We start from the raw sequence: 15,717 nt of genomic DNA on the forward strand, positions 1-15,717 counted from the left end.
GCAGACCAACTTTGTCCAGACTCAAAGTGCTAAAGGGATACTACCATGGGAGGGCGAAGTGCTCATAAAACTTTATAATAAAAAAATGTAAAGGTGATTATAGAGCAGCAAGAGAAGTGATCCTCTAAACAGGACAATCAGAAGATTAAGTTAGTGTACTAGCGTGCAAATTTTTTTTTTTTATAGTTGCTAGTAACCCTTTTCTTCAGTCTGGTCGTAGAAAATCAACAGGAGTAAAACCATGACTAGAAAGTTTGTAAATGCATAGGAATAAAATACAATTGTTCATTCAATTTTAGCAGATTCTTTTTCACCTCCAATTCTGCTTTCGTATGCAATACTACCAAACCTTAATACTCCATAAATCACCTTACTAGACATTTACTAAATGCAGTTTTATGTAAGGTTCTAGTTATCTGTAGTTTAAAGTCAGTAAGTCAAATTACCTTACAAATCTAGGATCACTCGGCTAAAGAGTTGCAATCTGAGTTAAGAATGCATCTCTCTCTAGCCTTAATTTCAGCATGTTTACTGGCTATCAACAAATGGTATCATAGAAAACATATCTTAATTACAAGTAAGCTCAAACTAACCTACTGTAAATGTTATTCTAGGATCTTGTTTTATTTCCGTTTCTAGTTTCACAGGTTTACCTACGATGTAATGGGACGGACTACTATTAATAGAAAGTTTCTTAGGGCAATAACACTAGGGTTTTGGTTGGACTTTTATTTGTACGTCCTTTTTTTATTTGAAATGAGTCACCACCTGGAAAAAAAAATAAAAAAATTAGTAAAACCAATTTTAAAATCTAGAAAATTTGCTATGTAGCTGAATAAATCTTTATAAATTTGCAATATACACACTCAAATACATGCTCAACTTGCACAATTGCAGTACAATGACACTTGAAATCAAAATGCACAAAATCTTTGAAATATTTTACCAAAGAAAACAGGAAAACATTAAAATATTAACCTCTCAATCAGTTGGCATGGTACGGATGATGTCAGAATCACCAGGATCTGTGATAGCCAAAGAGCACACTCTGAAGTATTTACCACAGGCTGTACCCAATTCAATGTTGTTGCCAGAGTAGTGGTGGACACCAGTCTTTGCAAGCATAGCATAGTACTCAATCTCGGATTTTCTGAAAACAATAAAAAAAGTATAAACACACCTAGGGGATGGTTAGAAGGAAGAGATATTAAAATTTGTTAAGTAGTTTAGCCATAGGGGGAGTGTATTGGTTTCTGGATGTCAATAGTGGGGTTAGTTATGTAGCCATAGGGGAAAGTGGAGTATTGGTTTAAGGATGTCAGTAGAGGGGTTAGTTGTATAGCCATTGGGGAAAGTGGAGTATTGGTTTAAGGATGTCAGTAGAGAGGTTAGTTGTGTAGCCATAGGGGAAAGTGGAGTATTGGTTTAAGGATGTCAGTAGAGGGGTTAGTTGTATAGCCATTGGGGAAAGTGGAGTATTGGTTTAAGGATGTCAGTAGAGGGGTTAGTTGTATAGCCATTGGGGAAAGTGGAGTATTGGTTTAAGGATGTCAGTAGAGAGGTTAGTTGTGTAGCCATAGGGGAAAGTGGAGTATTGGTTTAAGGATGTCAGTAGAGGGGTTAGTTGTATAGCCATTGGGGAAAGTGGAGTATTGGTTTAAGGATGTCAGTAGAGAGGTTAGTTGTGTAGCCATTGGGGAAAGTGGAGTATTGGTTTAAGGATGTCAGTAGAGGGGTTAGTTGTATAGCCATTGGGGAAAGTGGAGTATTGGTTTAAGGATGTCAGTAGAGAGGTTAGTTGTGTAGCCATTGGGGAAAGTGGAGTATTGGTTTAAGGATGTCAGTAGAGGGGTTAGTTGTATAGCCATTGGGGAAAGTGGAGTATTGGTTTAAGGATGTCAGTAGAGGGGTTAGTTGTATAGCCATTGGGGAAAGTGGAGTATTGGTTTAAGGATGTCAGTAGAGGGGTTAGTTGTATAGCCATTGGGGAAAGTGGAGTATTGGTTTAAGGATGTCAGTAGAGAGGTTAGTTGTGTAGCCATAGGGGAAAGTGGAGTATTGGTTTAAGGATGTCAGTAGAGGGGTTAGTTGTATAGCCATTGGGGAAAGTGGAGTATTGGTTTAAGGATGTCAGTAGAGAGGTTAGTTGTGTAGCCATAGGGGAAAGTGGAGTATTGGTTTAAGGATGTCAGTAGAGGGGTTAGTTGTATAGCCATTGGGGAAAGTGGAGTATTGGTTTAAGGATGTCAGTAGAGAGGTTAGTTGTGTAGCCATTGGGGAAAGTGGAGTATTGGTTTAAGGATGTCAGTAGAGGGGTTAGTTGTATAGCCATTGGGGAAAGTGGAGTATTGGTTTAAGGATCTCAGTAGAGGGGTTAGTTGTATAGCCATTGGGGAAAGTGGAGTATTGGTTTAAGGATGTCAGTAGAGGGGTTAGTTGTATAGCCATTGGGGAAAGTGGAGTATTGGTTTAAGGATGTCAGTAGAGAGGTTAGTTGTGTAGCCATAGGGGAAAGTGGAGTATTGGTTTAAGGATGTCAGTAGAGGGGTTAGTTGTATAGCCATTGGGGAAAGTGGAGTATTGGTTTAAGGATGTCAGTAGAGGGGTTAGTTGTATAGCCATTGGGGAAAGTGGAGTATTGGTTTAAGGATGTCAGTAGAGGGGTTAACTGTACAGTATAGCCATTGGGGAAAGTGGAGTATTGGTTTAAAGAAGTTGGTCAAGGTTAGTTGTGTAGCCATTGGGGAAAGTGGAGTATTAGTTTAAGGATATCAGTAGAAGGGTTAGTTGTATAGCCATTGGGGAAAGTGGTGTATTGCATGTCAGTAGAGGGGTTAGTTGTATAGCCATTGGGTAAACTGGTGTATTGGTTTCTGGGTGTCAGTAGTAGGGAATATTTAAATAATGCGTAAAAATGGAAGGCAATGACAAAAATTTTAAAATGTTATTTTTATTAATAAAATAAATTTTTGAATATACTTACCCGATAATCATGTAGCTGTCAACTCCGTTGCCCGACAGAATTCTATGGAGGGATACGCCAGCTATCACAATACTAGAAGGGGGTGTATTTACCAGCGCCACCTGTGGCCAGGTACTCAAGTACTTCTTGTTGACACCTCCTCAATTATTCCTCGGTCCACTGGTTCTCTATGGGGAGGAAGGGAGGGTCGATTAAATCATGATTATCGGGTAAGTATATTCAAAAATTTATTTTATTAATAAAAATAACATTTTTCAATATTAAACTTACCCGATAATCATGTAGCTGATTCACACCCAGGGGGGTGGGTGAAAACCAGTGTACAAGATTAAAGGATAGCTAAGTATCCCATATTTCATATAATCAGTTATCCACAATAACAATGAAATAATAAGTACCTGGTAAGGAAGTCGACTTGAACCGTTACTCTGCCTTTAATAAGATCGTCTTCCTTACTGAGCGCAGCGTTCCTCTTGGGAGGCTGAATCAACTCAAAGGTGCTAAAGTATACAGGGCTGCAACCCATACTAAAGGACCTCATCACAACCTTTAACCTTGGCGCTTCTCAAGAAAGAATTGACCACCCGCCAAATCAACAAGGATGTGGAAGGCTTCTTAGCCGACCGTACAACCCATAAAAAGTATTCAAGAGAAAGGTTAAAAAGTTATGGGATTATGGGAATGTAGTGGCTGAGCCCTCGCCTACTACTGCATTCGTTGCTACGAATAGACCCAGGGTGTAGCAGTACTCGTAAAGAGACTGGACATCTTTGAGATAGAATGATGCGAACACTGACTTGTTTCTCCAATAGGTTGCATCCATAACACTCTGCAGAGAACGGTTCTGTTTGAAGGCCACTGAAGTAGCCACAGCTCTCACTTCATGTGTCCTTACCTTCAGCAAAGCAAGGTCTTCTTCCTTCAGATGAGAATTTGCTTCTCTAATCAGAAGCCTGATGTAGTAAGAAACTGAGTTCTTAGACATTGGTAGAGAAGGCTTCTTGATAGCACACCATAAGGCTTCTGATTGTCCTCGTAATGGTTTTGACCTTTAGATAGTACTTAAGAGCTCTAACTGGGCAAAGTACTCTCTCCAGTTCGTTCCCCACCATGTTGGACAGGCTTGGGATCTCGAACGACTTAGGCCAAGGACGGGAAGGAAGCTCGTTTTTAGCCAAAAAACCGAGCTGTAAGGAACATGTAGCCGTTTCAGATGTGAAACCTATGTTCCTGCTGAAGGCGTGGATCTCACTTACTCTTTTACCTGTTGCTAAGCACACGAGGAAAAGAGTTTTTTAATGTGAGGTCCTTAAAAGAGGCTGATTGGAGCGGTTCAAATCCTGATGACATTAGGAACCTTAGGACCACGTCTAGATTCCAGCCTGGAGTGGACAACCGACGTTCCTTTGAGGTCTCAAAAGACCTAAGGAGGTCCTGTAGATCTTTGTTGGAGGAAAGATCCAAGCCTCTGTGGCGGAAAACCGCTGCCAACAAACTTCTGTAACCCTTGATCGTAGGAGCTGATAGGGAGCTTACGTTCCTTAGATGTAACAGGAAGTCAGCAATCTGGGTTACATTGGTACTGGTTGAGGAAAACTGCATTGGCCTTGCACCAGCTTCGGAAGACATCCCATAAAGACTGATAGACTCTGAGAGTGGATGTCGTCCTTGCTCTGGCAATCGCTCTGGCTGCCTCCTTCGAAAAGCCTCTAGCTCTTGAGAGTCTTTCGATAGTCTGAAGGCAGTCAGACGAAGAGCGTGGAGGTTGGGAGTACCTTCTTTACGTGAGGTTGACGCAGAAGGTCCACTCTAGGAGGAAGAGTCCTGGGAACGTCGACCAGCCATTGCAGTACCTCAGTGAAACATTCTCTCGCGGGCCAGAGGGGAGCAACCAACGTCAGCCGTGTCCCTTTGTGAGAGGCGAACTTCTGAAGTACCCTGTTGACAATCTTGAACGGCGGGAATGCATACAGGTTGAGATGGGACCAATCCAGCAGAAAGGCATCCACGCGAACTGCTGCTGGGTCTGGAATCGGAGAACAATACAAGAGGAGCCTCTTGGTCATCGAGGTAGCGAATAGATCTATGGTTGGCTGATCCCACAGGGCCCAAAGTCTGCTGCAAACATTCTTGTGAAGGGTCCACTCTGTGGGGAAGACCTGACCCTTCCGGCTGAGGCGATCTGCCATGACATTCATATCGCCCTGAATGAGCCTCGTTACCAGCGTGAGCTTTCGATCTTTTGACCAAATGAGGAGGTCCCTTGCGATCTCGAACAACTTCCTCGAATGAGTCCCTCCCTGCTTGGAGATGTAAGCCAAGGCTGTGGTGTAGTCGGAGTTCACCTCCACCACCTTGTTAAGCTGGAGGGACTTGAAGTTTATCAAGGCCAAATGAACTGCCAACAACTCCTTGCAATAGATGTGAAGTGTCCTTTGCTCCTGATTCCATGTTCCCGAGCATTCCTGTCCGTCCAGTGTCGCACCCCAGCCCGTGTCCGATGCGTCCGAGAAGAGACGGTGGTGGAGGACTGAACAGCTAATGGTAGACCTTCCTTGAGAAGAATGCTGTTCTTCCACCACGTTAGAGTAGACCTCATCTCTTCGGAAACAGGAACTGAGCCCGTCTCTAGCGTCATGTCCTTTATCCAGTGAGCAGCTAGATGATACTGAAGGGGGCGGAGGTGGAGTCTCCCTAACTCGATGAACAGGGCCAGCGATGAAAGTGTCCCTGTTAGACTCATCCACTGCCTGACTAAGCATCGGTTCCTTCTCAGCATGCTCTGGATGCATTCTAGGGCTTGGAAGATCCTTGGGGTCGACGGACAAGTCCGAAAAGCTCGACTCTGAAGATCCATACCCAAGGAGACAATGGTCTGGGATGGAACGAGCTGAGACTCCTCAAAATTGACCAGGAGGCCCAGTTCCTTGGTCAGATCCATAGTCCATTTGAAAATCTCCAGACAGCGACGACTTGAGGGAGCTCTTAAAAGCCAGTCGTCTGACGGAGCCGGACACAAGATCATGATACTGCTGCACAGTCTGTAAACTGTCAATCATGGGCAAGCGAGGAAGTACAGTGACAACCCGAATCTGTCTAGACTGTCTGGGTCGTACAGACAACTCCTTAACGGGTTGCTGAGGTTGCCCACTGCGTCACAACAAGTCCCTTCTGTTGGTTGTTGAACGTCTTCCCTGTGACACATTGACTCCGTAAACAAAAAATCCTCTAACAAGGACTAAGCTTGGACTGCATGTCATGCAACACAGCTCAAGGTCTATGGGAGCAGGTGTGGTAACAGACGGGATTAGCGGCTGAAGTGTAACCATTACCTTCCCTGTAAGCATGTTATGCTTAAATAAAAGTCCATAAGAGGTTATGCAGCTAAAGGCTCCCTCCAAATGACAGAGTCCTCAAGGGAATATCAGAAGGAGGGAGAAAAGAACTTTCTCATCTACAGGGACCTTATCCTAGAAAAGCTAAGTTCTCTGAGTGAGGGTTCACTGGTGCAAAGCAGCAGACTAGAAGGCAACGTTATGAAACTGCTTGACAGTCTAGTGAGTTGGCAACAACCCAAGATGTGTTGAGAAGCATGCGGTAAGGTATGCAGAGCATGATGTATGCAGAGTATGCTGTATGCAGAGCATGCTGAATGCAGAGCATGCTGTATGCAGAGCATGTTGTATGCAGAGCATGCTGAATGCAGAGCATGCTGAATGCTGAGCATGTAGGAAGTAGAGCCTGCTGTAAGCAGAGCCTGCTGAAAGGAAAGCAGAGCGTGTGCATGGCGTTTAACATTTCTCAGAAATTCCATGACCAGTGCTAGAGTGCTTAATGCATGCTTGCATGGGGTTTAAACCATGGTATGCTGAACAGCAGAGTCAGAACGAGCTGGAACAACAACAGAGGTTTCCTCAACTTGAGGGAAAACCTGAGGTTCAGACTGCATAGGCTGAACAACAGACGGAGCAGAAGGCAGGTGCAAGGGTGAAGGAGGTTGACTCCTAGCAAGAGTTGCACCCAAGGATTGTACCAGCTGAGCGGAGGACGGAGGCGGAGTAGTCCGTTCCTGTTCCTGAGAGATGAGTGGAGCATGAGAAGGTTGAGGCTGCGCAGAACAAGGTAAAGTTCTAGCAAGCTGAGGCTCCTGAGGCGCAAGTGCATGGTGTAGACGAGCTTGCCTAGATGAGGGTTGAACTCGGTGCAGCGCTGGTTGAGCAGACAGACTCACGGAGGGGAGAGGTTGTTGTACCCCAACCGAGAGTTGCACCACTGGAGGAGCAGCAAGGGGAGGAGGAGGAAGAGTGTAACTCTCCTGATCCCAAAGCAAGGGTTGCCTTAAAGAAGGCTGAGGCTGAACAACACTGTGAACAGCAAACTCCGAAAGTGGTTCAACATCGTACGCCTGGCAGATGGAGCTGCGACTGGGTGCAGCGAGTGCAGGCGGGTACAGGAGGTTGGTGCACCACCGGTGCAGGCGGGTGCAGCATAGGCTGAACGGGTGCAGGAGGTTGGTGCACCACCGGTGCAGGCGGGTGCAGCACAGGCTGAACGGGTGCAGGAGGTTGGTGCACCACCGGTGCAGGCGGGTGCAGCACAGGCTGAACGGGTGCAGGAGGTTGGTGCACCACAGGTGCAGGAGGTGCAACACTCTCAGCACGACACTCACGCATCAAGTCCGAAAGCTGTGCTTGCATGGACTGTAGTAGAGTCCACAACATCATACGCCTGGCAGATGGTACTGTGATCAGGCGGAGCGAGTGTAGGAGGAGGGAGTGTAGGCGGAGGCGGTGGAGCAACACTCTCAGCCCGACACTCACTCATCAAGTCCGAAAACTGTGCTTGCATGGACTGTAGTAGAGTTCACAACATCGTACGCCTGGCAGATGGTGCTGCGACCAGGCGGAGCAGGTGCAGGCTGGGCGAGCACAGGTGCAGCGAGAACAGGTGGAGGGAGTGCAGGCGGTGCAACACTCTCAGCCCGACACTCACGCATCAAGACCGAAAGTTGTGACTGTATGGACTGCAGTAGAGTTAACTTGGGGTCGGTAGACACTAAGTTCTGCTGAGGTAAAGCCTTAACAGCAGAGATCTGTTGTGGCAGAACCTTACTCCTCTAAGTCGGAGTGTAATCAACTGATGACTTAGGAGAGTCAGAGCTAACCCAACGACTGCATTCGGGTTGTGAACTTTAACTTCGTACGTCTGGCATAGGTCTGGACTTAACGTTTAAGAAGTCTTGAGACCTGAGACCAGCGTTACTCTGCCTTTATTTTCTCCCCTAATCTCTTCTGCAGACGAGCAAAATAAGGGCTCAATCGTCTGCGGGTGGGAGTGACGGTCTCGGTAAGACACGCCCACAACCACCGAGAATACTTCTGTGCGCCGATCAAGGCCTGCTGAACCCTTATGCCCTTCGACATTGCTTCTCCCCTGGGCTTGGGAGCTTGCAAGAGGTCCCGGACTGGGAGGACGACTGGCGCGCACAAAAGTACCCTCACGCACTAATCATTTATCACTTTGATTTCTGTTTGCACTTATTTCACTGAACTCGAAACTTAAGTGGTTTGTACCTGAAATACGCAATTCTATCCTTTCTCAAAGTTAGTAATTGCGAAAACAGAATTACAATGTAACAGAAAAATCTAATGAAAGATAAATCAGTGGTTGGAAAGAGACTAAACACTAGATCACTCTAGAAACGTTTAGTTTCTTCCCCTAAAGAGACTAGGGAGAAGAGCAAAAATCGATAATGACGTTACTCGTACGCCTGGCAGGCTTGAATGAAACGTTTATCCTCTTTCTCCCTCCGTCTCTATCTCTCTCTCTCTCTCTCTCTTGACTTAGAACCTGAGAGAAGAGCCCAATCATATATATCGTTAAAACATATTATTGTTAAAGGAAAAAACTGAAAAGTTCCTTTATTAGGATCAAAACCATTAAGTTAAGAAAGAATGAACAAAACGCTAGACACGGTTACTCTTACTGCAACGTGAAACCGTGAACATTCTTTCTCTATCGTAACGATAGAGTGCAAGTTGAACGTTCTGAACGTCAACAACTGCAGAGACAAAACAAAACGTTAGTTCAGCTTTGAAAACAGTACGAGACTGTCAAAGAAAATCTTTCAAACTCTGTGGCGGAAATATCATAATATGTTAACAGGTAAAACCGAAATGACGGGCTCAAAGTTTATTAACTTCGGTAAAAGACCGCCTATTATTAGGAAGGTCGAATATAAACAAAAATAAAAATTAATTTTAATGAGTTTATAATAAAAGGAAGTTAATCGAAGAGGCCTATAAGAGGCGGAGAGATATAAAATAAATCTATAACTTTGTTAAGCAAAATTAAGAAAGAGAGTCTATACTCTCTTAGACACCAACACTTCCGTCTAAGGGAAGGGTCGGCCATTGAAAGGTGAACGAGAGTTCATACTCTCTCGTCACCAAAAATAATCAAAATTAATCAAATTAATTCCAAAAGCTAACTAAGCTAATATAGAAGTTTTCCAGTAAAGCGACAGCCGAAATCAAAGAGAAATACTTCACCAAAGTCGTGAAAATACTCCAAGAACATAAGCGTATCCTAGAACGTCTTGCCGGAAGCACGACAGAGGAATAATTGAGGAGGTGTCAACAAGAAGTACTTGAGTACCTGGCCACAGGTGGCGCTGGTAAATACACCCCCTTCTAGTATTGTGATAGCTGGCGTATCCCTCCATAGAATTCTGTCGGGCAACGGAGTTGACAGCTACATGATTATCGGGTAAGTTTAATATTGAAAAGTCTAGAGCTATACTCTAGACTGCTGACAATTTGCAAATCCACAAGACAAATCAGTAACAGGCTATGATATCAGTGCGCTTTTCAAATGCTATTATATGCAGTATATATTAGTTACATTTTTTAGATTTCTGCTAATGGAGCTTTGGCAACTTATTTTTTATGTTATGTACGCATATTGATTTACCTGTTAAAAAGTTAAAAAGCCTAAGCAACATATTGAAAGGCATACATGCTTACTGATTTGTTATGCAGTTGAAAGTCGATAGAACAATTTTAACGAATTCTTACAAATTCCAACCCAAGCGGAGGGCTAGAAACCACACAAAGCCCAGTAGTCTTTCAAATACCATACTACTAATGTATGCCTACCACAAAAATATTACACTAAATACATTGCAATGAAATACTGTACTAATGAATACCCATTCCCTAACAATTTTACACTCTTCAGGGCAAGTATATAATTCAAGGAAAGCAAGCAAATCAATAAATTACTGGTTGTAATACAATCCTTAGTGTACAGTAATGTGTGTACTTACTGTAACGTGCAAGAAATGAAGTATATTTCAAATTCAAGACCAACAACTTCCAAGTTATAATACAGTCCATACTATACAGTAATGTGTGTACTTACTGTAAAGTAATATGCACGTTAATCAAGTAATTTTTCAACTTCAAAAAAAAACCAGTCATATTATGATACTGACAACACCGGTAAGGTAATTCGTCTACACAATAGACTTACATCAAGACAGAAGCCTCGACCAAAGGGCCCTGAGACTCCATAAACCATCGCAAAGGCAGTAACACTTCTGTCAAAGCATCTAGAGGCTAATTTAGCATACTCTATAAATGCTTGCCCAGACAAGTTACAGCTCACCAGTTTTTCTGCGTTGCTTGTATATGCAACTCATTCCAGAAAAACAGATTGCTCTGTGACGGTCTACTTCTCGGTCTCACCTGAGAGATGGGGTGTTGTTGGCAATGATGACCAGCTTGGCTTTTCCAGCGCGGAGACATTTCAAGGTCTGGCGGAGTCCCAACATGTACTTGCCAGATTTAATGACAAGGGCCAAACGGGAGTTGATACTTTCAATAGCTTTTTTCTGAAACGGAAAACAAATGACATTTAATGAGATATGTCCGAGAACTTTGAGATTTTATACAGAGCAATGATGCAGTGCTGAAATTAAGTTAATAATGTTTATTGGACAAAAATATTTACATACAAAAGATTTATAAAAAAAACTCGGTCCAAGCCCATGTGAAGCAGAGCTCTTCGGGCAATAATACAACTAAAATAATATCATCAATTAAGTAAAATTTAAAAAAAAAAAAAAGTAAATATGGATACAGATAAAGTTTATAGTTCTGTATACTTTGTTTATAATCAACTCAGACTTTGGAAACTATTGGGAAAAATTTCTATCATAAGGCAAAATTTCTATCTATCATAAAGCAAAATTTCTATCTATCAAATTCACAATTCCTGGTAAATACTTACAGATTTCTTGATAGGTGCCATGGCTGCAGAGTGGGAAGACTATGCGTCACTTTCTGGAAAGATAAACAATGGCTAAATGATAGCAAAGCAACATTACCGTACTAAAATACTACTTGTATGTAAAGCTACCTCAATGTTTGCCTAAGAATTAGAACAAGGAAGTGGATATTATCCTAAAGGAATATCAAATGCCTCGAGATTAAGCAAAGGTTGGCAAGGTCTATAAATCCATTACTGTACTGTATTTGGTCCATCACTATATACTAAATCTAACCCCTACAGCACCAATGGTAGATACCTAACATACCTTCCTTAACCTAGCCCTAACCTAGGACACCACGTCAAAAATTGTAGAACATACATTGGACGAGTATAATGGTAAAATAATTACCAATAAAATTATTTCTTCTATGCACTAAATTTTCACACCTAAAATTTTTTTTCCAGTTCACTCAGCCTCGTCAAATAGAAACATCTGCGACAGAACAATGTTGAATTGTTCACAAGTAGTTAGGCGGAGGAACCCACATCCCCCCCCCCTTAGATTTTTGTAATGCTACAAATAAGTTTGAGTAAAATGTTATTTGTTCCTATAGAAATGCAATCTTAAGTCCTTTAGAATAAGGTGACCAGTTCATTAATGCCTTGACTTAGCAGAGGCGATACTTGCGCTGTGAACCAGATAATTAGTTTGTGCATGTCAACGCCTCTGCTAATTCTTAACGATGATCTACCATCTGGCCTGATCTCTATTTTGAATTGGCCATTCATTATCTAGTTTTGTAATCACTTTTGGATTATTTTTCTTAAAATTTGTTAAACAATGCACTTCAGCATTTGATTTTCAATAATAAAATCCTGTTTATTCTAGAGCACTAAAAAAAAGTTCAGAAAAAATAGCTAAGGTATCCCATTAGCGGTAATCTGATAAAGCTTAATTACAAATGAAAATTTGTTAATTTAGCCCAGCCACAAGACACCATTACTGAACACAAACAAGGAAATTTCTAGACCAGAGTACTTTCCTCAAATTTAGTGTTTCAAGCAGTGCACTTTTTGTACAGGGAGCCTTTGTAGAACGACAAACAGGAACACGTTCATTGACCACCACCTGACCTATACTTTACCATTTATCATAACCTAAATACAGTGTCATTACCTACTTAGCTAACGGGGAGTTTACAGCCCTTGAGACCTGTTAAGCGGGGTTTATACGGTCGAACCCGATTGTAAAATGGTTCAAGAAGGTGTAGCCAGTCACAAACGCTTAAGGTTTCTGGACAATGAAGCCCGCCCACAAGTCAGGCGAGAACAGATTTTGGAGCCTTTGTATATCAGCGGCCAGTTCCTTACGTGTGGACATCAACTAACCTAAACTTCCTTTCCCCCTAACCCAACCTACAAGCCCTGGCCTTACCTACTTACCTAAAATGGGGGGTGCCGCCCCTGCGACCCCCTTACACTGCCGTATTCTAATCATACCTGCAGGTGGCCGCTTTCATACACACCCCCAAGCCTTTCATCGAACCATTCTTCGACTTTTTTGACAACCAAACACCCCATTCACACATTCGACCGGAGCCTTTGTATATCAGCGGCCACTTCCTCACACGTTCATCGAAAATGGACATCAACTAACCTAAACTTTCCCCCCTAACCTAATCTACAAGCAGTGTCCTTAACTTACGGGGGTGGGGGGTAATGGCCACTGCGACCCCCCCCCCTTACACTGCCGTATTCTAAGTTGGACACAATACATACAAGCGGCCTCTTCCATACATACACCCCTACCGGTATTCTTAATAAGGTTGTATAAGGCGGAGTTACAGGGCATAGCCGTCATCATGCACCACGTAGCCTTTGTAGAACGACAGATAGGAACACGTGCAGATATGCAACCAAACTTCAATAAAAGTATTCTTAGCAACAGCCTTGTGAATGGGTGGTTATGAGGCATGGCCACCATCATACATACATCCCGTAGCCTCTGTGCACAAAATGCCATATAACCTAAACTTCACCAGCTGCCCTAACCTACATATGGATAAAATTAGATACGGACAGAACATGTGTGAACTGAAAAAAAGGAGGGGTATATGTACGATGGCAGCCACCTGTAATTATTATATCTTAAAATATGGCAGTGTAAGGGAGGTCACAGAGGGGCATCAGCCTCCTTGTCAATTAAGTAGGTAAGGACACGGCTTGTAGGTTAGGTTAGGTCGGAAAGTTTAGGTTAGTTAATGTCCACTTTTAATCAATGCGTAAGGAACTGGGTGCTGATATACAAAAGAATCCAAAAAGGATTTTCCAAAGTAAATAATGTGCTTTCACTGAATTTAACCTTCATTTTATCCGCAAGTAAACCAAAAAACCATTAAACCGTCTAACGCATTTTTTCTTTTTTAATTTGATATTTTCAGCTCAACTGTTTCCTTGCTTTGCTAGCGGAAAACAAAATACATCAAGTTTCTGTGTAGTCGCAAGACGTATATAATGAGCTGCGCACGCTAACCCCATTACTACTTGTTTTTAATTCCGGTGAAAGTGTCTTTTTCGAAGAAAACGAACGTTTTTCTATGAGAGAGGGGTTTAAAGTAGAAAAATTTTTTCCGTCCGTAACTATAAGGCCCCTACTTAATTAACAGAGTTAACGATCATGCAACTTCTTATTAGACTGCCGTATTCTCAGCGACAGGGTTGTAAATGGGGGTCATGGCCACCACCATACATAAACCACATAAGGATTGAACTATCCTAATTTTACCAAAAATTACGCCCTATTCATGAAATATGGCGCACCCAACCCCACAATTACAATGCAAAAGTTTACAAAGTGGACGCCAAGCCAACCACACCCTAACATTGCTGGTCAAGCTGTAATTTATTGGAAAAATACTGAATAAAAAGTAATACAATTAAAAAATATAGGGATAAAATTCAAATTGTGCCATGGTATTATTGCAACACATTAGGGTATAGTGACATGTGGTCTACGGTTGCGAAATGGGGAAGATCGCTCTAGTATAAGATGGCCAATGCACAATTCAGGTAACTTTGCTAGATGATAAATGGGTTCAATAAATGCACTTAACAGAAATATATCTATAACGAATGAGAAAATTACTAGTAAATAAAATTCCAGCACTTGGTCTCGTACACACGACAATGTCCAATTTGATCCAAGTAAATTTAGTAATTTACCTAAAATACCAAAGAAATATCACTTGCACCACTGAGTTACAACTATAACATTTGCATTTCTGTTATTCTTGACTCAATATAATAGTTATAGTATTGAACAGAAACAAAACTTCACACGCTTACGGAGCACACACCTCAGCAGTCGGGTTTCAACAAATAGAAAGATGGAGGTCGGCGAACACAGGCACAGGGGCAAAGCGTGACTGAATTCATAATAGATATGTCACCTCTAACTAGACGGAGTCTTGACTACCCGAGTACTCCGCCATCTTGAAAATAATTTCTATTAAGTGTGAGTTGATTAAAATTACAGTAACTATGCAAATATAGAACTTTCACGGTGCTCTAAATGTATATGTATAAATAAGTATATGATGATGATAACCTGACTATCGAATAAGTGGACGTTATAGGTAAAAAGTGGGAATGAATGTTTGATTCATTTCAATATGAATATTGACAGCACACTTCGAGGTTTTCAATTATGTATATTTTATTCTTTTTCATTTCAATAATCTCCCATTGCAACATCCTTTGTCCTTTATTAAAATGTGCTTTTAGTCTAAAAGCAATCATGCCTCTCCCCATTAGGCTAGTCAGTCCTCTATATTTCTTCATTTGTTCCTAAAAGAAAAGTAATTCTGGTGTCCTAACATAATTGAACCATGCAAAACATTATATTTATAGATTTATTTATGTTTACACAATTTCGATTCCATTAAAAATAAACCAAAAATAAGAATCACGATGAGACCATGCATCAACTGAATAGCATACACAGCGTATTTCTTATGATATGATCACTCGTTAACAAATTGTCATTTATATGATCTAACTAATCGGCATGAATAGTTTTCATTGCTTTTCTGCAACAACACATAGTGAAGTGGTCCATCTGTTGAGCATTGCTCCATAGGTTCAATACATCCGGAACACTGATCTGATTATTGAAACACTGATTTGGTAAGGATTAAAACCTGGACATAAGGCAATTATGAAGAATTACCGAGAAAGAAATGAAATTAGAAACCAGAAAGTTGGATACTGAAAAATGGAAAGAAGTACACCGTGGGCTTATAAGTAGGCCTATACAGAAAGTGGAAGAAATTTTAGAAAACAAATATATGGCAATACATTTGCATCAATAATATACGTTGGAGCAAGAACAAATACGTTAAAAAATATTATACTAAATAGATACAAAGGGGTCCAAAGGAAAACTGTTCACTGTAACTTTT

General features: G+C 41.8%; 1 protein-coding gene across 2 annotated transcripts; it reads right to left on the bottom strand.

Annotated features, from left to right (window-relative positions):
- Positions 1-714: 714 nt before the first annotated feature.
- Positions 715-14,720, bottom strand: RpL30 (ribosomal protein L30). Of its 2 annotated transcripts, none has more exons than XM_068382943.1 (5): positions 14,614-14,720; positions 11,276-11,328; positions 10,732-10,877; positions 979-1,150; positions 715-768 (listed from the first exon to the last, which is right to left on the bottom strand). In XM_068382943.1, the coding sequence occupies exons 2-4, from the start codon at positions 11,294-11,296 to the stop codon at positions 982-984; spliced, it is 336 nt and encodes a 111-aa protein (XP_068239044.1). In that variant the 5' UTR covers positions 11,297-11,328; positions 14,614-14,720; the 3' UTR covers positions 715-768; positions 979-981. The 2 variants fall into 2 exon arrangements, with proteins under 2 accessions (XP_068239044.1, XP_068239045.1); XM_068382944.1 differs by having other exon boundaries at positions 14,603-14,670.
- Between the last annotated feature and the right edge of the window lie 997 nt (positions 14,721-15,717).

This window comes from Palaemon carinicauda, chromosome 11 (assembly GCF_036898095.1).
Source record: "Palaemon carinicauda isolate YSFRI2023 chromosome 11, ASM3689809v2, whole genome shotgun sequence".
NCBI lineage: Eukaryota > Metazoa > Arthropoda > Malacostraca > Decapoda > Palaemonidae > Palaemon > Palaemon carinicauda.

What these genes read in the sequence shown, in the direction of transcription:
- RpL30 (XM_068382943.1), bottom strand. Translation starts at nt 11,296, where the DNA reads ATGGCACCTATCAAGAAATCT. An exon ending in TGGCACCTATCAAGAAATCT is followed by an intron (nt 10,878 to 11,275) that starts GTAAGTATTTAC and finishes TTTCCGTTTCAG; the next exon opens with AAAAAAGCTATTGAAAGTAT. An exon ending in AACAACACCCCATCTCTCAG is followed by an intron (nt 1,151 to 10,731) that starts GTGAGACCGAGA and finishes TATTGTTTTCAG; the next exon opens with AAAATCCGAGATTGAGTACT.